Source organism: Eptesicus fuscus, chromosome 20 (genome assembly GCF_027574615.1).
Source record: "Eptesicus fuscus isolate TK198812 chromosome 20, DD_ASM_mEF_20220401, whole genome shotgun sequence".
Taxonomy (NCBI): Eukaryota; Metazoa; Chordata; class Mammalia; order Chiroptera; family Vespertilionidae; genus Eptesicus; species Eptesicus fuscus.
In genome coordinates, this window is record NC_072492.1 from 31,505,451 (window position 1) to 31,529,385 (window position 23,935).

Genomic DNA, 23,935 nt, shown 5'->3' on the forward strand with positions numbered 1-23,935 from the left:
ATTTTGTCACTCATTAGCAAGATATATCCTAAAGTATGAGAAAAACTCGTAAGGATGTTACGTATAATGAAAAACCAGAGGTACCTAAGCATTTCAAGTGTGGTGAACGAAATAAAGATGTGCATGCGTTGAATTTTGGGTCTGGGAATGCTCAAAATATTTCTTTATAAATTACTTATAATTTATAAATTATAACTACTTATTTGCTTTAAACCATTTTGGCTTACAAAAGGTTTCACGAATACTCTATTTTTGGATAGTAGGGGAAACCTACAGTAGTTAGAGGAGTAGGTTTAAAAAGAAGTCATCAAATTATTTTCCAAATTCTAAGGATATTGCTCTTCGAATTAATATTTCTTTCTAGTGTATACAATCTTTCATTAATTAGTTTCTGCTGTCTGGAGGGGGGAAAAACCCGTTGCTTACTCCTTTCTGTCTTCTCTAATTTATCACCTTATTTCTATTCATTTTCTCACTTAGCTTCTTTATAAAGAGATCAATGACTATTGTATCAATGGATGTTTTAAATTTCATTACTACCAGATAATTTTCTTCAAAACTTACCTGTTACTTTCATAGCCACTGTACATAAATCTCAAACTGCACATTACAAATAATCATGTTTTCATCAGATATGAAAGCCTAATTTTGGCCTCTTCTGCATTCATCATCACTGATCATCCCTCCTTTTTGAAACTTTGTATGACTTCCAAAATAGTACAGCATCTTTATTATTTGTCTTACCATTTCATTTGCTGGCCCCTCTTTCTTCCATTAACTATGCTCTTTAGCTACTCTCTCTTTCCTTACGAGAGCCTAGCCATTTTAACAGCTTTAATTATTATTTCTATCACCAGGCCATAGTCTTTCTTGTATGATTAACTATCCACTGAATACTTTCACCTAATCTACCACCACCTCATCTATACTCCTTCCTCCTTTTCCTTCTACATTCACCCAAAGGACAAAACTTAAAGTCAATTTGGGCCTTGTCTAATCAAGAACTATGTACTACACCCACTAGTCGGTTTGATATTTTTAGTTGATACTGCATGCAGACCTACAAGTATAGCTTTTCTAGGAACATCTTTTAATAGGGTAAGAAGAGAACAGAGGCACAAGAGGAAGAGATAAGTGGCTTTTATTATTTGGGCACTGAAATAATGTACCTCTCACTTCCTAACTTCTCCTGATTGCAATAGCTTGCCTAGTTCTGGCCTATTTCACTTGGCATGCTAACTACTATGCTACTATGCCTTCTCATAATTGTAATAAACTGATTTCCACAATTATTTCTCACTCTTATAACAGTACAATACAAGGTAGTTGCCAACTTTTAGAGATCACATTTAAAATAATCTACACTTCAACTACTTTGCAGTCTCTTTTCACCATTCTTGGAACTTTCCTGCCCCCCCCCAGACTCTAAGGAAGTTCAGGAATAAAAGAGTAAAAAAACCAGAAGAAACATGACTCTAGAGAGGTAAAGGGGCTATATTGGTCATTCATATACTACTATTATTTTTTTAGCTGTCATTTATTAAACATCTATTAAGCATGGCAAACAGGCATTTTACACATATAACCTAATTTAATTATCAGAAAAGATACCTTGCACCACAGATATCTTTTAAACAAATAGCACTTTGACCTCTACTGCCATAAATCTTTATAAAAGAATGTTATAAAGAGAATCTTAAAACTTGTTCCAGTATTTACCATAAGAATACTGTCAAATATTTTTCATTTTATTACACATCCTATATAATAAAAGCCTAATATGCTAAGTGTCCGGTTGTCCATCCAACCAATCAAAGCGTAATATGCTAATGATATGCTAAGGCTGCTCAACTGCTCAGTATGATGTGCACTGACCACCAGGTGGCAGACAGTCAACCGGTTGACCAGTTGCTATGATGTGCACTAACAACCAGGGGGCAGATGCTCCGACCAGTAGGTTAGCTTGCTGCTGGGGTCTGGCTGATCAGGACTGAGCAATACAGGTCAGACATGCCCTGGAGCCCTCCTGTGGTTCCTCCCCAGCCCTGATTGTGCACCAGTGGGGTCCCTTGCACTGGCCTGCACCCTCTCGCAATCTGGGACCCCTCGGGGGATTTTGGAGAGCCAGTTTCGGCCCGATCCCACAGGCCAGGCCGAGGGACCCAACTGGTGCACGAATTCATGCACTGGGCCTCTAGTTTACTATAAATTTACTACACATCTATGAGTAGCCACTATAAGAATTTTATTATCAGAAGCAGCTGGCTTTACATAGTCTTTTTTCCTTTTAACACTAGTATAATTAAAAAACAAACATGGTGATGGGGACAAGTAAAAACTATGGCAGGTATATTTCTTATTTATATTTAAAGTGACAGAAACTCTTAATTTCATAAAAAAAACCCACAGGAAATTAAAAGTAAAAATCTGAATGTGTAGCCGAAACCAGTTTGGCTCAGTGGATAGAGCGTCGGCCTGCGGACTGAAAGGTCCCAGGTTCTATTCCGGCCAAGGGCACGTACATTGGTTGCGGGCACATCCCCAGTGGGAGGTGTGCAGGAGGCAGCTGATCGATGTTTCTCTCTCATCGACGTTTCTAGCTCTCTATCCCTCTCCCTTCCTCTCTGTGAAAATCAATAAAATATATTAAAAATAAATAAAAATCTGAATGTGTTTATTTGATGTATGCTGAAATAAGGAGCAACCAGGTTTGTGTCTCCAATTATAACAAGGAGGCTATGACAGTGATAACCTTTTACATTTAGATCAATAACTCTAAAGCAACAACAATTATATAAAGTTAGATTCTCTATGAAATTGCTTTTACCAGGTTGAAATTTTAAATGAATTTCTTTCATCGGTACCAAAACTATATTTTACATGGAAAATACCTTTTTTGAAGGGGCTCCGGTGGGTGGCACATCAATTACAGAAGATGTATTAGTGTAGTTTTGTAAATAGGATCCATCTCCAGGACTTGGGGTTTCTAATGGCAAAATCCCAAAACTGAGAAGAGGTTGAAATCAAGGTGTCAAAAAGTCATCAAGGCATATATAAAGCAGCAGTATACTTAAATTAGAAGGTCTAAAAGGAAGAGAATGGCAAATCAGTCTTGGGGGCAGTGAGGATCTAAGGGGCAGATTAAAAATAAGCTATGAATGTAGACTACCACCATAACTAAAATTTAAAATACCAATCAATCAAGACTAATTGAGCAGCAACAACTGATCTCAGGAGATTTATTATAAGAGTGGCTTTGTAAAAACTAAGTTCCCAATGATCAAATTTCTTAAAATTCTTGGAATTTAAGGGATTTGGACCCTATTACAGAGAAAATGTGAATCCATTTATGGATTCAATGAGTTATTGTCATCTCATGGTTATTCTATTTTAGTAGTTCTCTGGCTCTGGGACCCAATTTTAGTCTATTCTAGCATGTAACTTCTTATTTTGATACTTTTGGATATGTATCCTCTATGCTGGGTTCCTGTATTTATAGATACATATACTTCTAATAATTTCCACAAAGTATTCCATATTAATAGGTGTCATTCCTTCCTCCATGTTTTGGAAAATAGCACTTTAACAACAACCATTGTCTGATTATATTATAAATATTTCAACATTCTAAGAGGTTCACTATTCACTGATGCACAAACATAAAGACATCTTTTAATGCATACACTAACTCCATATGGCATATTTAAGAGTTTTTAAATTTTCTCCAATATTTAATATTAAATCTTTATCACAGGTACTTTATTTTTTTACTTGATTTTCTGGAAACAGAATAGATCCATTATTGACTTACTGAAACTCTCTATTTCTATAATGATTTAAAAGTTGTTCATATTAATTTATATTACTAATAATATGAATTATTATAAAATAATTTGATATTATATAACACATTTTAAACTATCTTTTGTTTGTCTTACCTGGGGGTTAATGGGCTAAGAGCAGCTGGTCCTCCTAATAAGCTTCGACCAGTTTTTGGTTTATTTTGAACCTGTTTAGATAATATAGAAGTTCCTGTTCCAAGAGGGACAGTATCTGGTGAAATTACAGCTGAATCAATATAAGACACTGAGGAATCTGTATTCAAGGAATACTTTGAATTGGAAGATTCTAAATTCAGTCTGTTTAATTCCTGAAACAGAAAATTTCTATCATGACATTTACAATACATCATTTAGTTCATATCATTATTTTTCATTTTCAAAATATTTTGAACACTAAACTATGATACACTTACAATTGTGTCCTGGGGTGTTTCTGTAAGAACCGTCTCAGGTTGTCTGTGAGATAAATTATGATTAGATACTACTGTTGTGCAAGAGTTGGGCAGACAGTTGCTAAAGTTCTGTAAAGAGGTTAATTTAAATGTTTGGTCAGGATCTGGCTTTTCACCTGTGAAGGGAAAAAAAAAGTTTGCTTCTGAAGAAATGAATGTTAATTCTCCACCCCAGGTATGTATAAATCAGTGGAAATAGCCCTTTTCCAGAGTTTTAAAGTTCTTGTGATTGTTTCACCTGATCAAATTTACCTCCCAAAAGCCCACCCATCAATTTATTGCAAAAGTTTACCTTTAAGATAAAGCTGTAAATTTAGGAAATAAACAGCAATGACATTGATTTTAAATATAATAAATCAGAGGAAAATGCCAATTTCTGTGTTTATTTTAAAGAAGAAAGCAAAGATCTAGATCTCATTTTGCTCAAGGTAAGGAGTGAGAGTAGAGAGTTGAAACTCACTAGAAATATTACAATTTTAAACACTTCCATGTATATAAACACAATGTTGTTTTTTAAAAATATATTTTATTGATTTTTTTTACAGAGGATGGGAAAGGAATAGAGAGTTAGAAACATCGATGTGAGAGAAACATGGATTCAGCTGCCTCCTGCACACTCCCCACTGGGGATGTGCCCACAACCAAGGTATATGCCCTTGACCGGAATTGAACCTGGGACCCTTCAGTCCTCAGGCCGACGCTCTATCGACTGAGCCAAATTGGCCAGGGCTATAAACACAATGTTTTAAAATGATCCTTCATGCATCCTAGAATATATATATATATATATATATATATATATATATATATATATATATACTGAAACACCCCATATTTTCCAGGTCTTAATTTATATTATTACAGTTTCTGCTTTGGGATTCTATTCATTTCTTTTCTTATCCATGAAACTGTTTTGGTTAATGCTATACTTATAATACAACTCATGCTACAGGACACAAGAAAGGCTACATTATTCCTGAAACATATGACTCTTATTTCTAGTTATCAATTTTAACATCCCTTTGGCTTTGAAAAATATTTTTTTCTGAATAATTTGTATCACATTCCAAAAATTAAGCAAGGAAAAATATAAAGAAGAGGAAATAGAGAACCCCTTCCCCTACAGCCACTTCTATAAACCTACCTATTTCACATAATGATTCAAAGGGGGACCAGAGGAAAGGATTTAAACTAAGGCTCTTTTGGTAACATTCTGATCCTTTGGCAAGCCGATCTGTTTTGCTGTAAAGGCAAACAAATCAATTAGACACACTACAAAACCTAAGACATATATTATAAGGAAATTTTTGGTACAGAAATTAGTTAAGTCTTACAAAAGTTCTGAGAATACTCTTCTTGATGCTTCCCTAAATCACCACTTTCCCCTTCTTACCATCCTCCAATCTCTATTACTTTGGGCAATTCAAGTCAAAAGTCAGTGAAAATAAACAGAACATAAATTAAAAGGAATGCTAACAAAATAAACAAACTATCATTGCCATCTTGAATATTATATTGTTTTTTTATGTACTGTCAGATACTAGAAATACTAAAGGAGATATAAAAAAACATCCAAATGTTTCAGTCTCCTTTTCTTAATTTTTAATATAATATCCTATTGGTAATTTTGAAAGTGACTTAAATGCTTTAAATATAGCATATTTAAGTGATCAGATTTTCTAACAAAGTAGAGGTGATAGCTCTTAATGAAAGAAAAGTTTATGTTTCTAAGTCAGGTGTATAAAGGTTACATTTAGAATGTAAACAACATTCCTAAAACCATATATACTTGTAATCTGAAAATTATTAGACTGGCATTGTTACTTCCCTTGCTTTTAAATGGGAGGGCAGATGGGGTTGAGGGTTAGTGAGACTCATTGGAGCTTTCAGACAAAAAAAAAAACAAACAAAAAAACTAATCCTCTTATCTAAAGTGGAAATTCTTCATTATAGATATAATGGGGAAAAATTAAGATACAGTAATTCCTTTTTTAAAAAATATATTTTTTTATTGACTTCAGAGAGGAAGGGAGAGGGAGAGAGATTGAAACATCAATGATGAGCCGAAACCGGTTTGGCTCAGTGGATAGAGCGTCGGCCTGCGGACTGAAAGGTCCCAGGTTCGATTTCGGTCAAGGGCATGTACCTTGGTTGCGGGCACATCCCCGGTAGGGGGTGTGCAGGAGGCAGCTGGTCGATGTTTCTCTCTCATCGATGTTTCTAGCTCTCTATCCCTCTCCCTTCCTCTCTGTAAGAAATCAGTAAAAAATATATTTAAAAAAAGAAAAAGAAAAAGAAACATCAATGATGAGAGAGAATCACCAATCAGCTGCTTCCAGCATGCTCCCTACTGGGGATTGAGCCCACAACCTGGGCATGTGCCCTTGACCAGAATCGAACCTAGGATCCTTCAGTCCACAGGCTAACACTATCCCAACAAAGCTAAACCAGCTAGGGCATAAGATACAGTAATTCTTCCAATTCTATAAAGCGCCAGATGGCAACTAACCAAGATTATCAAAAGAACTTTCAAATGAAACTATCAGCTAAAACATATAATCTAAGTGCTGTCGGTGTAATCTCAGAGAACTGTGAAGAGGACCCCTTTGGGGAACTAGATTAGTTGGCCTTACTTCCAAATTTTCAAGTGAGTAGAAACTAGAATGATGTACTAAAGACAAGTATCACCAATTGAAGGATATCTAGCTTTCCATACTTTCCTAATTTGATTCAATAAACACATGGACATGTGTGAAATGGTTTCCAATGATGGTTTTTATTTGCCTTTCCTTAATGTCTAATGATTTGGCACATCCTTTTATGTGCTTATTTACCATCCATATGTCCTCTGCAGTGAAGTATCCATTTAAGTATTTTGCCCATTTTCTAGTTTTATTACTATTGAGAATTCAAAGAAACAAAACTTTTTCTATCAAGTCTTTACTAGTTACCATCTTATTCCTCTTCTTAATCAGGTAGAACTGAGCATTCCTTCATTCGAACAAAATATTGCTCAAATTTTATCACATCATTTTTTACTGTTATGATAAAAACTTATGAACTTTTGTTTACTGCTTATCTCCTCTACTCTATTATAAATCTCTGAGGGTGAAGACTGTGAGTTATTTATCTTTACATTCCCAGTGCCAAGTAGTGTGTCTAGCCATAATGAGGATGAATCTCAAAGTTTCTTGAATAAGTGATAAGACGAACTATAGTTGCATGAACCAAATTAATAACTCTAAGTCCTTTTATTGAGATAAATGAAGATATTAATATTTTATCTTTACTTACTCTGATTCTCAAGAGTAGTGTCATCTGATTATGAGCCCCCAATTCAAATAATTTATTCTGTTCAAAAAGACATTTTCAAGGTTTTTCAAAACTACTATTAAACTAGCCTCAATTTACCTTAAAACAGATACTATCCTAATTTTTAGATAAACAATCCTCATCCATTTCTCCCATGATATGCAACAGATGACATTTATACAAGTGATGCACTCCTGTGGTCAGTTGAAGAATTCCTGTTACCTCATTACATCTTGACCCCTGTTCTCCAGCTCAAAGAGTATTTCAGAATAAAAATAGGTGAGAAAAATATTATTATGGTGATAACATTCAAGTCAATCTCTCTTGCTTTTAAAAGACTGAATTTAAATAAATATAAGTAAGTTTATTTACTTTATTACTGAAAGTTGCCTTCAAACCTACTAAGGAGCAGCAGTGATATTTAATATTAGAGAAAAAAACTCCACTCTTCTTTTTCCTCAGTAGATTACATGAAGATATTCTCCTCAACCAGGTAAAAAAACCCATATGCTCACTCAATTGGTAGGTAGTGTTGCTGTAGCTATTATCATTAATGCAAAGTGGACAGTCAATATGGGATCAGCATCTCTAGTATTTTCCAGGTTTAATAAGGTCATGGAACTAGAAGACTGTGTACTACTACTCAGCCAAGTGCTATGTGATAAACACAGATCAGCACAGGTTTTTAAAATCACAAAGCATTCTAGTATTGGAAATAATTTTCTGATAATTTGAATGATTCTTACCAATATATATGTCCCAATAATGAAAGAGTAAAGCAAGCTGAATCACCAAACTCAGTAACAATATCATCATGGCTTTTCTGTTTATTAAACACTCCACCAGATAAGATCTGTTCCCCTTCAGCAAGCCTTGAAAACACAAATTTACAGACTTTAAAAAGTCAACATAAAAACACATGACTGTAAATACATTCTTCATGACCAATACACCGCTTAATATAAAGATAGGTAAAATAAAAAGTTCATGTACCTTTACAATACCAATAAACTTGTATTTAGAATTATTTGGGAGACTGAGAATTTATGATCTTAAAATTCCAGTCTTGCCTTTAAAAACAGAACCAGTTAAATTTACTCTGTATATATAAATCTGGCCTAAACAACATACACAATACTCATGTTAAAAGAAATAAAGACCATTATACTGGGGTGAAAATATGAATGGTTTTTCATTAACAAGCATGGTGACCCTTCTTAGTTTATAATTCCTTGAAATATAAATTTGCAAGCAAATTAAATAAGACTAACATTTTAATTAAAAATTACATACTTACAAACCTCAGTCATTTTTAGGTTTATAAATGAAACCTGAATAACACTTCATCTGTTTTTATTTGTCAATTATGCTTTCTTTTTTTTTCTCTTTTTTAAAAATATATTTTATTGACTTTTTACAGAGAGGAAGGGAGAGGGATAGAGAGTTAGAAACATCGATGAGAGAGAAACATCAATCAGCTGCCTCCTGCACACCTCCAAACCGGGGATGTGCCCACAACCAAGGTACATGCCCTTGACCAGAATTGGACCTGGGACCCTTCAGTCCGAAGGCCTATGCTCTCCACTGAGCCAAACCGGTTAGGGCGTCAATTATGTTTTCTTGACATCGAAAATCATAAGTGTTCACCAAAGGATAAATTTTGGCCTGATTTCAGTATATACTTTTAGCATATCAGAGTTTATAATGGTTTGTATTTTAAAGTTTTTTCCAAATGATGTAGAAAACTCTCGAATTTATGTATAAAAGATAATATCTAAAGTTTTTTTTACTGTCAGTGAGATTTTTAAAAAAAACTATAATGATTTGTAAATGGGGTAAGAACTGGCTTAAGACATTGGTAAATTAAATAAACTGATTTTTAAGAATTTAACATTAGCCCTGGCCAGTTTGGCTCAGCGGTTAGAGTGTTGGCTCTCTAATGGAAGGATCACAGGTTCGTTTCCGGCCAAGGGCACCTACTCGGGGCACATGCGGGAGGCAACCAATTGATGTTTGTCTCTCTCTCTCCCTTCTCTTCTCTAAAAAATCAATGGAAAAGATATCCTTTGATGAGGATTAAAAAAAAAAAAAGAATTTAACATTAGTATCCTTGGAATAAAAATAATTCAATAACAAATATTTCAGAAATGTTATACATATTGTAGCTAGCTTTAATTTAAAAGCCGTCAAATAAAATAAACCTGCAAACCTACAAACAAAATATACACACAGGCTTTTATAATTATCTGTCTAGTCACTTTTACATTATTCCATCTCTTACAGCACAGAAAAAGAGTTTAACAGAACACAGCTACTTATACCTCTAGCTGCCTCCAAATTCAGAACTGGGCCAGCTGACTTGGTTTAACTGTAATGTGCAAAAGAAGCACTCTCCTGAATCTGTCACATTGCATCAAAGAGGTAGGAGTAGTGGTTTGCAAACAGAATGATCTTGAAAGGCAAATAATTATACAACTACCTAGACACAAGGGAACATTAATTGCAAGTGAAGTGGTAAGCAGGTTTTCAGGCTTATGCCAATTGGCCTAACACTGAAAGCAAAGGAAATGAAATAACACTTGGAATTTTAGAAAATGATATGAATTGGTTATAACTTAAGTTTCTTCCAAGTTAAATTCTATTATTTATTACAATAACAATGAAATCTTTCCATAACAAAAATAATAATGATATAGAATATTGTATAAACATTTCAAGCTACTGAAATTACAAATCACTACTGCCCAAAAAGAGGGCACAAAGTGAGTCAGAGTTTAACCCATTAAGAGAATTTTATCCCAAATTCTACAGTGTAAGTAAAAATAAAATTAGAACACATTCTTAAAAACTTACTTGCTGAGATCAACACAACATTTTGCAAGCAGGTATTTACATTGTGGTGTAGTACAACTGTGTCCTTTCAAGAGTCTATATGCTTTATATGCCTTTCCTGAGCGATAATAACAGGTTGCCAGTAAAAACAAAGCTTCTTCTGAGTGTACTAAAAACACATATGGGAAAAAAAAGAGCTAGGTTGAATGGTAATCATTGTTTATCTGGCAATAAATAAATTTGGCAACAAAAAAATTAGGCATGTTATTTAATGTAAAACAATAATTTATTTCAATTAAGGAGAAATACTTTACTGATAGAAAAGTTAGTTCCCCAAGGTCACTATTCATAAGAGAAATGCAAATTAAAACCAGAATGAGATATCACCTCACACCTGTCAGAATGGCTATCATCAATAAATCAACAAGCAAGTATTGGCAAGGATGTGGAGAAAAGGGAACCCTCTGTAGGTGGGAATGCATATTGGTGCAATCACTATGGAAAACAGTACAAGCGTTCCTCAAAAAAATTAAAAATGAAACTGCCTTATGACCCAGCAATTTCACTGCTGGGTATATATCTGAAGAAACCCAAAACACTAATATGAAAGAATTTATGCGCCGCCCCTGTGTTCATTGCAGGGTTATTTATAACAGCCAAGATATCAAAGCAATACAAGTGCCCATCACAGATGAGTGGTACATATATACAATGGAACATTACTCTGCCGTAAAAAAAAGAATCCTACCATTTGCGACAGCATGTATGGACCTAGAATATATTATGTTAAGTGATATAAGTCAGACAAATACCATATGATTTCACTTATATGTGGAAGCTAAAGAACAAAATAAATGAACAAACAAAATGGACTCAAATATACAGAGAATAGACTGGTGGTTGCCAGAGATGAGGGGTTTAGGGAATAGATTAAAAATGTTAAGGGATTAAGGGATTAAGATGTACAAATTGGTAGTTACAAAATAGTCATGGGAATGTAAAATATAGCATAGGGAGTATAGTAAAAAATATTACAATAACTATGATTGATGCCAGGTGAGTACTAGAACACTTTGTAAGGTATAGGATTAACTAACCACTATGAAGTACACCTGAAACTAATACAAAAATAATACTGAATATAAATTGTAATTGAAAAATAAAAATTAAAAAGGGTCATATTGCAAAAAAAAACACATAAATAATATTGAATAAATTAAGTAATAATACTATGATAAATTCTTTAAATTTTTTAAACTACCAAGAACTATATATTTATTGTAGTTATAGAAAGATGACAATTTTCCAGCTGCTGGAGCAACAGAAGGAAGCTGATGAGTTTCAAGTACATAACATTTTTAAATATCAGAGTAATGTAAATAAACAGAATTAAGATTATAAAGCAACAACCTGGGGCAAATATGTAATAAATAAAGATATAGCTCACAAAATAGGAATAAATTTAAAACAAACACTTGAGAAAATACCCATTAATCTCTCAGTTATAAAAATGCAGGACAAAATATGTCATAATTCTTAAGCAAAAATACATTACAATGGTCAAATTTAATACTGAAAGGCCTATGAAGTAAGTCTTATATTACAATGTATTGATGACACCCCAGATTGGTGACACCTCTCCTTGCTGCATTAACAACTGGGCAGAAAGTAATTTATTGTAGAATTAACTATTTGACTTGTAAATTCCATTTCAGAGTATATAATCCAAGGAAATGACTTAAAAGAAAAAAAAAAACTATACATAACTATATTAACATCTTAGGAAGAGAATTACAATAATGACAGAAACAAAATATACATTACTAGATGTTTATTGGACATTTATTACCATGCAATAAGGCTGTGCCAAGTGCTTTAAATACATTATTTTACTTAATTCAATTTTTTTGTTGTTTATTTTTTACATTTTTTTATTTAATTCCTCAATTTTATGAGGCAATTATCTTTAGTTTATAGCTGAGAAATCTGTAATACTCAGAAATTAAGTAACTTGCCCTAGGTATACAACTGCAAATTTAAGTGACAGAGTTAGGGTTTTCACTGAAGCCATAGACTCTAATCCATGCTCTTGGCCACAGAATATAGTCTCTGGGTGAAAAAAATACTTAGAGATTGGAAAAGATTAAATAAACCATAGGGTAAAATCTGAAGCAACTCTATAGTTATTATAAATAACATATACATGAGCTACACAGATACAGGGAAAAGTTTTTATGAACTAGTATCAATTGTAAAGAAAAAGAAAAAGCAATACTCAGAATTTTATAACAGTCATAAAAAGGGATGGTGTTCATATATTTTACTTATTAATGTTTTTACAGAAATAAATATAGTACAAACCTTCTGCATATAGTCGTTCTGCAAGGAAAACTGCATCTCGGTAAGCATAATGGTTTAGTGCTTGCCATATAGCAGCCTGCAAGAGGAAGAAAAGAACATAAATATATAAACACAGAGTTTCAAGAAAAGTCCTAGCTCAGAGCCTTGCATATAATCCCCAAATCAACATCCCTAGTTTAAGTGATAAAACTTCAATGTCCGCAGTGCAAACTCCAAAGTGTGTTAGATAAACCTCTTCACAGATAGCTCCAAACATACCTGAATTCACTCACTGGACTTTGCATGGACTTTTAGGCCTCTGTGTCTTTGTACTTCCTTTTCCTGCACTAGGGAATGTGGGCTTGCTCATTCCTAAAGATCCAGCTTAAATAACATCTACTTCATAAAGCTTTCCTGGCTGATCTCTAGCCATTTTTTTTTTTGGTAAGTATACCTCTTCTAGTATGAGCACTCATATTATATTACAGTTATTCAATTGCAGGTCTGCCTACCACACTAAACTATATTGCTCTAAACTTAAAGCAGTGGTTTCCAACAATTTTTTATGATACACATAAGGGAGATGTTCAAATATATGCTATCTTCCAACAAAAACTTCCCCATTGAATACCTTTAATGCTACCCAGTTCTCAGCCACTCAAGGAAATGTTTTTACTGATTCCCTCACGACTTACCATGAATGATAAAGCACTTGGGTGGGGGTGGGGTGTCTTTTAATTTTTCTGAACTGGAAGGCTCTAGTACTCACTCATTCAGTAAATATTTACTGAGTGCCCACTATGTGCCAAGAACTTTCTAGAGTCTGGGAGTACGATAATTAAATAGTTTCTGTTCTCATGAAGTACATTTTAATGTTATTCCTATATAGTAGTAGATCAGTGGCTATCAACCCTTGTTTGATGGTGCTCTACCTCAAATCCACTGAATCACAACCCCTGGAAGTTGGGATTGAGTTTAGATAGCCTTATTTTTAAACCTTTTTATGGGTAAGCATTCAGGGTTCAGAACCATTCTTCTCCATTTCTAGATAAGTAGTTCTCCCTCCTTTTATAGCATACTCTTTTGAAAACTTATGAAAGCAATAGGTCTCTTCAGAAAAAAAGCACATGCACGTATATACAGAAAATCTGTATACAGTGTTAGGGGTTCACTGATATCATGGTTCACTAAGAATCACTGATCTAGCTGATGGGAGACAGTATAAGAGTCTGATATATAATAGGTGCTCAATAACTATTTGTGGAATTAAAGTTAGATTAAGTTCCCCCTTATCCATGGAAAATATGTTCTAAGACCTCCCAGCATATGCTTGAAACAGCAAATGGTACCAAAACCTACAGTATATATATTGTATCTATCTATCTATCTATCTATCTATCTATCTATCTATCTATCTATGATAAAAGCTTAATTTATAAATTAAGACATAGTAAGAGACTAACAACAATAACTAATAATAAAATAGAACAATTGTAACACTAAACTGAATTAAAAATTATGTGAAAGTGGTTTCTCTCTCAAAGTATCTTACTTATTGTACTGTACTCGCCTTTTCATTTAAAGGAAGCATTTAGTTTCTCTTGGGCTTATCCGAATTGCCTTGCACTTTGGGGCCTTATTAAGTAAAATAAGGGTTACTTGAACATAAGCACTGCAATACCTTAACAGTCAATCTGATGATGAGAAAGCTAAGAAGTGACTATTGAGCAGGTAGTATATACAGGGTGAATAAAATAGAAAGGGATGGTTCACATCCAAGGCAGGATGGAGCAGGAATGTAGGAGGTTTCATCATGCTACTCAGAATAGTGTGCAGTTAAAATAATTTATGAATTGTTTATTTCTGGAATTTTCTATTTAATGTTTTTGGGCCATGGTAGACCATAGGTAGGAGAGAACTACTGTACTTGAAAGGGGAAAAGATAAGTTACTGACTTAGAAAGATGCTTTCTCTTTGCACATATAGATTACTGTAGTAATAGCATCTTGAGGATCATTGCTGCTGCTAAGACTGGGAGAGGTGTTCCTTATTTGAAAATCAAACTGCTCAAGGTCACACTTGTGACCTTGCACAGTACACATGAAATAATTAACGTACTGATAATTCAATTTGGGTACATTATGGATTTAAAAGGTTTTAATGTGCTGATTAGTGAGTCACCATCATTTACAGAATTGTACCTACAGAAACATACCTAGAGTTTATTCCCTCTTTTCTAGTCCCAGTCCATAACAGAATCTTCTTTCCTTTAAACGCTTAGTTTCCTAAGTGGTTTTCCTGCCTGCAAGCTGTTATGCAATCCATCCTGTCTTGAATTATCTTCCTCAAACGTAAATATTACCACTGCTAAATAGAAGACTATAGTGAGAGGTTTGGTTCAAATCCACTTTCCACAACTTATTAGTTCTATGTCTTGGGCAAGTAATTTCATGTCTCATACGTCTTAGTTTATTCGTTCAAAACATAAGACTTCAGTAAAGTACATAATAGTTCTGAGCACATACCTAATAATAACTCAATAAATTTTAGCTGCTGCCATCCTCAATACGATCATCATGTCTTCCTCTTTGATCAAAACTTTCTAATGCTTTCTCTTGGATAGCTCCACAAAATTTACAAAATAAGTATCTACAGAATAAAGCACAAACTCCTTAGTAAACTATTCAAATCCCATCTGACTTTAACCATTTTTCAGGTGTTTTTATATCTCACCAAAGCTGCCTATGGTCTAGAACAAAATGCCTCTATAGCTCCCTAAACATCCAATGTATTTTAATATTTCAGAGTTTTTGCTAACACTGTTGCCTCTGTTTGAACTGTCCTTTAACTTCTATCTCCTGAAATCTTAGTTATCCTTTCTTCAAAATTCAATTTACACGTTCCTCTGCCTTTTGCAAAGCCCTCACTGATCTATCCAATGCAATGCTGATTACTCCCTACAGGGTTCTAGACAGTTTGTTTACGCTTTTTTAAAAAATCAGGTTGTTTATTAGATTTATTTATATTATTTGGTTAACTAGGTTGCAATTTCTTGAAGACAAAAACCAGATTTGATTTTTCTATAGAACTAGAGGCCCAGTATACAGATTCCTGCACGGGTGGGGTCCCTTGGCCTGGCCTGTGCCCTCTCGCATTTCAGGACCTCTTGGGGAGTGTTGGATAGCTGGTTTTGGCCAGATCCCCACAGGTCCGATCCAGACAGGAGGGAGCCCGATCCTGTGCGTTGAGCATCTGTCCCCTAGTGTCAGTGCACGTTATAGCGACCGGTTGTTCAGTCACTTAGGCTTTTATATATATAGATTCCCTGGTTAACAAGTTATCTCTCTAGTTATCTTAGATAACTGCCCTTAAACATAATGAATGTTCAATAAATGTTTGTTGAATGAGTATTTTGGAACCCTGAATCCATTTTCATTTACTGACCTACAAATTTTTAGAAACCCAATCTGGATGTAAAAGACAAGTTAAGACATTCCTACTATAATTAACTTGTAATAATGTGAATAAAATGGAATATTAATATTGACAATATAAAATACAAAATAACTTCTAGTTGTTTCTTCTTTTTATTTTTTATTTTTGTTAATCCTCACTTGAGGATATTTTTCCATTGATTTTTAGAGAGAGTGGAAGGGACAGGGAGAGGCAGAGAGAGAAACATTGATATGAAAGAGACACATTGATTGGTTGCCTCCCACACATACCCTGACCAGGGTGGGGATTGAGCCTGGCAGAATGGAACCTGTGACCCTTCAGTCTGTGGGCTGATGCTCTAACCACTGAGAAAACTGGCTAAGGCTGTTTTTTCTTGACACAATTAAGCAAAACATTGAAAAGCAAAGGAAGCAAGAATCTGGTAAGGAGATATGAGTTGGTCTGACAGAAGGATTGGAATAGGTCAGGTTTGGGGGTAATAAAATATCTTGGTGTGATCTATAAACATGTGGAAAATATTCAGGTTTTTCTGGTTAATAGCAGCCTATATTATATCATATACTTCCCTCCATATTACTCAGATCATTTGCCTTATCATCTTACTTGATATGCCTACCACTTCTGAAACACATCATTCTTCCATTCAGTAAACATTAATTGGAGTATCAACTTTGTTTGCTATATGATCCTGATTTCAGTAAAAACATAACCAACTTGAGAAAACCAAGTTCTGTAGATGGACTGTACAAAGCCTTAACCTTTTGGATTTTCAGAACACTACTGACAATAAGAAATTATGTCCCTAGCCATTTTGGTTCAGTGGTTGGAATGTTGGCCCATAGATTGAAGGGTTGTAGGTTGAATTCCGGTTGGGGAGGGTGTGGGAGGCAACCAATCAATGTCCCTCCCTCACATCGATGTTTCTCTCTCTCTCTGTCTCCAACCGCTCCCCTTCTACTCTCTCTCTAAAAAAAAAAAAAAAAAAAAAAAAAAATCAATAGAAAATATACCCTTGGGTGAGGATTAACAAACAAAAAAAGGAGCCTGGCCAGTGTGACTCAGTGGTTGAGCATTGACCCAGGAACCAAGAGGTCACAATTCGATTCCCAGGCAGTACACATGCCTGGGTTGCAGGCTCGATCCCCAGTGGGGGACGTGGGGAGAGGCAGCTGATTGATGACGTTTTTCTTTCATCAATGTTTCTACCTCTCTATCCCTCCCCCTTCCTCTCTCTCTCTAAAAAATCAATAAAAACATATTTAAAGTCTGGCCAGTGTGGCTTTTTTAAGAGAGAGAGAGAGAGAGAGAGAGAGAGAGAGCGAGCAATGTGAAAGAGAAACATCAATCCGTTGCCTCCCATACATGCCCCCACTGGTGATCTAACCCCCAACTTGGATATGTGCCCTGACCAGAAATTGAACCCATAACCTTTTGATGTACCAGATGACACTCCAACCAACTGAGCTACTAGACAGGGATCCCTGGATTACTTTAATAGTGTTTTATTTGGCTTCTGAATTCTTTTCACCCTATGATCCATTCTCTCCCTCTGAGCTTTCCACAAAAATCTGATCTGATCATATTACCTCTTTGCTAAAATCCTTCAGTGGCTTCTAATTGTCCTTAACGATAAAAACTAAAGCCACCCATCTAGGCAGTACAGAAAAGATCACGCTTCCCTCTACAGATCATCTTGTATCATGTTTACTTATGCTCTCCATGCTAGTACAATGACCTTCTTTCAGCTCCTCAGCCTGTCATAGGTCCTTTAACACACAATTCACTTTACCCTTCATGCTCCTCCTTTCCTCCAAAGTCCAAACCATGAAAATTCTAGTCATTCTTTGGACTTCTTTCTCTGGGAAGGCTTTCTTTTGGATCCCCAGATGAGGTTAGGCATCCATATTATACTCTCTAACAGCACCAAGTACCTTTCCTCTGTAACACTTCTTACTGTTGTAATTTATATTTATTTAGGAATACTGCATAATATCTTCCTCACTATAATATAAACTCTAGAAAGGTAGGGACATCTGTTTTTGCTCACTATTATAATCCTACTAGAGGCCCGGTGCACGAAATTTGTGCACAGCGGAGGGGGTGTCCCTCAGCCCAGCCTGCACCCTCTCCAAATCTGGGACACCTCTCACAATCAGGGACTGCTGGCTCCTAACCACTCGCCTGCCTGCCTGATTGCCCCTAACCACTCTGCCTACCAGCCTGATAGCCCCCTAACTGCTCCCCTGCTGGCATGATCATCCCCAACTGCCCTCCCCGGCTGGCCTGATTGCCCCCAACTGCCTTCCCCTGCGGGGCTGAGAGGACTGGGGGACTCCAGCTGGATGAGGTGCACGGCATCTGCCGCCCCCCGTGGGGCTGAGGGGACTGGGTGCTGCCATCTTGTGGCTGTGGGTGCCAACATCTTGTGAGGGCATGGCAGTCAATTAGCATATTCCCTCTTTATTAGATAGGATTATTGATTATGTACTTTTTTTTTTTTAATTTTATAGAGGAAGGGAGAGGGGGAGAGAGCTAGAAAAATCAATGAGAGAAAATCATTGATCGGCTGCCTCCTGCACACCCTACAGTGGGGATTGAGCCTGCAACCTGGGCATGTGCCCTGACCGGGAATTGAGCTGTGACCGCCTGGTTCATAGTCTGATGCTCAACCATTGAGCTACACTGGTTGGGCTCCTATGTACTCTTAAAACAGGTATTTAACTAAATGTATGCTGAATTAATAAACAAATGATCTTTGACTTCTGGCAGTCTTCCCATTGTTAGTGTCTTATATGTTAGTCTTAGCCTTAAGTTACTCTAGTATTCTTGTATATCCAATTGTTAAGGTTTTCTGGAAATCTCTATTAGAAGAAACTTAGTGGCACACAGAAGAATTATTTTCTAATGCAAATAATCACTACTAATTACTCCTTTATAAAATACTAGAGGCCTGTTGCATGAAGAGATTTGTGCAATAGGCCTTCCTTCCCTTGGCTTCCAGCACCGGTTTTCCTCCAGCACCTGGGACCCAGGCCTTCGCTCCAGCCAGAGTCTGCCTTCTTTGTCTATTTTGCAGGCTCCGGCCAGAGTCTGCTGCCTTTGTCTTCACTGCAGACTCTTGCCGGAGTCTGCCATCTTCGTCTTCGCTGCAGACTCCAGAGTGTGCAGTTTTCATCTTCGCTGTGGCCAGAGTGCCGCTCCTGTAGATCCCTTCGCCTCCCCCCCACCTCCGCCCTCCCTCTCATAGCAGGCCTCCTGCCCCGCCCGGCCACTCCGTGCCTGGAGCAGCTGGGCAGCCACCACCTTTCTCCTTCTAATTTGCATATTCCCTCCTGATTGGCTGGTGGGCATAGCAGAGTGATGGTTAATTTGCATGTTTCTCTTTTATAAGTGTAGATGGGGAATTCTTAAGAACTTACTTACTAAATTTTGTTGTAAATGAAAGAATATGGTGAGTAGAAAAAATATGACCAGGATTTTATGTTGGAGACTTGTTTAAAGTTGTGTGCCAGTACTTCTGGCAGTGTGACTTTGGAGGAATTATTTAACTTTTCTTAGTCATTTCCTCATCTGAAACATGGAGTTCTATTTCTTGGACTTGTGTGGGTTAAATAAAATGATACATAGTGTTCCTAGTATACTAACTGGCACACATTAGACACTTAAAACTGTTTTCTTTCCATCTCTTAATATAAATAAATTCAAATATATAATTTATATTTTTTATTATATAACATCTCCCAGCTTATTTGCCACAATTATTTTGTGACACAAAAGACACAAATGATTTACCAGTAACCTTAGTACTACTGATCACCTGGAAAATTTGACTATGGCAATAAAGTTCTAGAACTTTGACTTGTTTTCATTTTAAAATTAAAGAAATGAAAGAGAGACATAAAGTACCATATTCAAGAGTTCTATCCATTTCTGATTTAAAATCAAGCTTTGCTCAGAACAATATTTCTTTATCACCAATTCTTAAGAGGGTCAGAAAGGGATAGTGAAGACAACCAACTTAAGCTCCCATATATTCCAGTAGTAAAACCTGCCACTTAAGAGAACCCCATATACAGCTTCCATTATCACTCTGTTCAAGCACCTCTCAGTTCCTGAGTGATGGTGTCTCTTTTGAGGAACACACTATTCTCTAAGACACTACAAATTGGGAGCAGGCCTAAGATTAGCCTCCTAGTTAGTTACTCATCTATTTCTGCCCAACTGGTGTGGATCTGCCCCTAAAAGAATATCAATCAGTATATCAGCTCAAATTAAAGCCACATGGATAAAATGCTGCTAAAGGTTATAAAGCCACAAAAGAATCCCCCCACCCCAAAAATTTAAAAGGGAAATTCTCCTGATTAAATTAATAGGTCAGTCCTAGGTTGCATTAATTTAAAAGATAAATCAATAGCATAGAAGTTAAACAGCAAAGTTCCTTTCTTGTTTGCTCCTCTTAAACATGAATTATTATTTAAAAAATAAACAAATCTTTGTAAGCTATACAACTAATTCAGACTTAAAAGTGACTACATAAATTGTTTTATTTTGTTCCTGTCAAAAAAGAAATTAGCTGACTTTTTCTAGATCATACAAGACAGATAATAAAAGCTTCAGACAATATAAGAAGATATAATAATAAAAATCACTGTGAGTTTTCCTATTATACATTACAATCTAATTTCTGCAACTCTACCTTAGTTTAGATCTACATCAGTGGGTCTTAATCTGGGCAATTTTGTCCCTCAAGGGACATATAGCAATGTGTGAGGGGCATTTTTGGTTGTCACAAATGGAGGGAGCATCTACTGAATAGAGGCAGGCCAGGTATGCTGGAAAACACTACAATACACAGGATAGTGTCCCCCACAATAAAGAATTAGTTTGGCTCAAACATCAATAATGCCAAGATTGAGTGTATATTGCCATGTAACTGAATATTTCTACTAGCCTATATGTCTTCCTAACTCGTCTTATCACTCCTTCCCAAACTTACCAGATTGATCTTCCCAAAGCAGTGCTTTCCTTACAGAACTAGAGGTCCGGTGCACGAAATTTGTGCACGGGTAGCATCCCTAGGCCTGGCTGGTGATCAGGGTCGATTGGGGCCTTCTGTCTGCTGACCAGGGCCTTCTTTCCCCAGTTGCCGGCTGCCGCCCTCCTTCCCCTGGCTACCTGCTACTAGCTGGGGCCTTCCTTTGTTCCAGGCCGCCCCCTGGTGGTCAGCACACGTCATAGTGAGCGGTCGAACTCTCAAGGGGACAATTTGCATACTAGCCTTTTAATATATGACTTCTGTTCAAAAATCTTCAATGGCTATTTATTACAATACATTAAATCTAAACTCCTCAACCTAGATTTTAAGTTCCCTATAACCTGATTCAACCTGGCTAGTAAAACTTATCTCTTGCTACTCTCAATTTCCATTCTAGCCAAGGCTATAATATTCTACTGTCCTATTGTTCCTAAATATCACTCTCAACTTTGGGCTTTTGCTCATGCCATTTCATGCCAAGAATGTTCTTCCTCTTCTCTACCAATTCAAACCCTTCCCATCTTTCTAAAGCTTTAAGTTCTACTCCTCCAAGAAACCTTCCTGTTTTTCTGGTCTGCAAGTATTTCTTTTCTTTTTTTTAAATATATATTTTTATTGATTTCAGAGAGGGAGAGGGAGAGAGAGATAGAAATATCAATGATGAGAGAGAACCATCGATCGGCTGCCTCCTGCACGCCCCACACTGGGGATCGAGCCCACAACCCGGGCATGTGCCCTTGACCGGAATCGAACCCGGGACCCTTCAGTCCACAGGCCGATGCTCCATCCACTGAGCCAAACCGGCAAGGGCTAAATTTCTTTATTATTATCTGTGCAACCAAACACATACTGACTTATAACATTATCCAATTGTTACTGCTAAGCATTTTTATCTTCCCACCAAGACTAGACCTTCAAAAGATTATAGGTTGTATCTCCACATTTCTATTGGCTGATTTCACAAATCTCCAACTCAATTTGTATAAGACAGAATTCTTAATTGTCCTCCTTTAAATTGTCCTCTTCCACAAAGGATTCTCCATTTATAAATGGCACCACCAAAATAAATCCAGGCAGCCATCATTATCACTCCCATCCAATCAATAGTTGTTTCTAACTCCAAAACATCTGTTGAATTTATCTACCTCTTTCTTACTCACTGCTACCATTTTAGTCTCTGTTACCTTCATCCTTAGACTGTTTTTACTTTTGCCTCCCTCCTCCCATTACAGTCTTAAAGCAGCCAGAGAGATCTTAACATCTACATAAGATCACATCAACCCTCTGCTGAAAATCTTTCAATAATTTCCCATTATCCTTGCAATGAAAATGGCATTACTATGCAACTCCAGCCATATCGGCCTTCTTTCAGTTCTTCCAATGCCAAGTTTTGCTATGTCTTAGAGACTCTGCACATACTGTTTTCTCTTAATGCTCTTCAAATTACTGTTTCTTTCTCAGCCTTCAGATCTCAGCTTCAATGTTATTTGCTCCAAAAGGTCTTTTCTGACACTTTGTAAGAAGATTTTAGAGCTTTTTTATATTCTTCTGTGCTTGGCACATAGCAGGTACATAACATTCTCTCCAATTTGATTTTTCATTGAGGCTGCTTCTTAACTTTTTGTCATTTTGCATTACCTCGTTTGGTGGTCCAATTACAAATCTGATACCTGGACTTGAGTCAGGGCCCTGCTATTATTAGGTGTCTCTCCTAACATCGTATTTTTAATGTCCTTCTTATGACAGTTTGTAATTATTAATTTGTGACTATTTGTCTAATTCATTCTCTCTTAACAGATCATAAACATAAGGGATGTATCAGGACACTAGTCCATAAAGGAATTAAATTTTTATGTATTTACAATGACTTCTTCCTCCTCCCCCATTCCCCAAAGCTTAATCTCTCAGTCTAGGTACTATGTAGCACTGTCTTCAAGTACTATATTGTATCAGTGGACTAAAAAAGGGGCCACATACTAAACCTGACGAGCTCAGGGGAGGCCTGCATGGAGGGCCTTACAAACTCAGAGATTGAAAGTAACCGCATAGGTGCTTGCTTCCACAGCACATATACTAAAATTGGAATGATACAGAGAAGATTAGCATGGCCCCTGGGCAAGGATGACACGCAAATTCATGAAGCATTCCATATTTTTAAAAAAGAAATTGCATAGGATCGTCTGAACATAATTCCTAACTAAAAGTTGAGTCATGGTGGGTAGTCACATCCTAGGCTTGTAGCTTCCTTGACAAAACTCAATCTTTATCTTAATTAAGCCTTCTATTGTTTTTTTGCAGCTAAGATAACATACCCTAGGAAAGTCAGAGCAATCCCCTTTTTTCTCAGGTTATAACTCTCACCAGAACATGAAACAACTGAACTCTCTTATTTTTATCTTTTTCTCCAAATACCATCTCTTTGTGCTATAAACGTTCACTGTTTACCCTATACCCGCCAATGTAAAAGAAGTATGGGCCTGTTTTCCACTTTACCCAATTTCAAAGATTTCCCTGCTTTGCTTTTTCCTGCCCTCTTCATCTATCACCAATGAATTCCATGTAACCCATGTTACAGCTCCTCCTTTGATATGTTAAGAGTATAAAATAAGCTGTAAAACTGCCATTCTCAGGAATATTTTCTCAATCTGTTGAGATTTTGCTTTCAG

At 36.1% G+C, this 23,935-nt stretch overlaps 1 protein-coding gene and 1 non-coding gene across 5 annotated transcripts in view; one reads left to right on the plus strand and one right to left on the minus strand.

Moving 5' to 3' along the window:
* Positions 1-23,935, minus strand: part of CDC27 (cell division cycle 27) — a 50,696-nt gene that overhangs the window by 22,516 nt on the left and 4,245 nt on the right. For all 4 annotated transcript variants that reach the window (XM_008149458.3, XM_008149457.3, XM_054708967.1 and 1 more), the window contains exons 2-8: positions 12,800-12,875; positions 10,460-10,607; positions 8,353-8,478; positions 5,439-5,536; positions 4,256-4,410; positions 3,939-4,150; positions 2,892-3,006 (exon numbers count right to left, since the gene is read on the minus strand). In XM_008149458.3, coding sequence (XP_008147680.1) covers positions 2,892-3,006; positions 3,939-4,150; positions 4,256-4,410; positions 5,439-5,536; positions 8,353-8,478; positions 10,460-10,607; positions 12,800-12,875 — 930 coding nt within the window. The remainder of the gene's footprint in view (positions 1-2,891; positions 3,007-3,938; positions 4,151-4,255; positions 4,411-5,438; positions 5,537-8,352; positions 8,479-10,459; positions 10,608-12,799; positions 12,876-23,935) is intronic.
* Positions 23,319-23,425, plus strand: LOC114234423 (U6 spliceosomal RNA). The gene has a single exon (XR_003620625.1). It is a non-coding gene; the product is annotated as a U6 spliceosomal RNA (small nuclear RNA).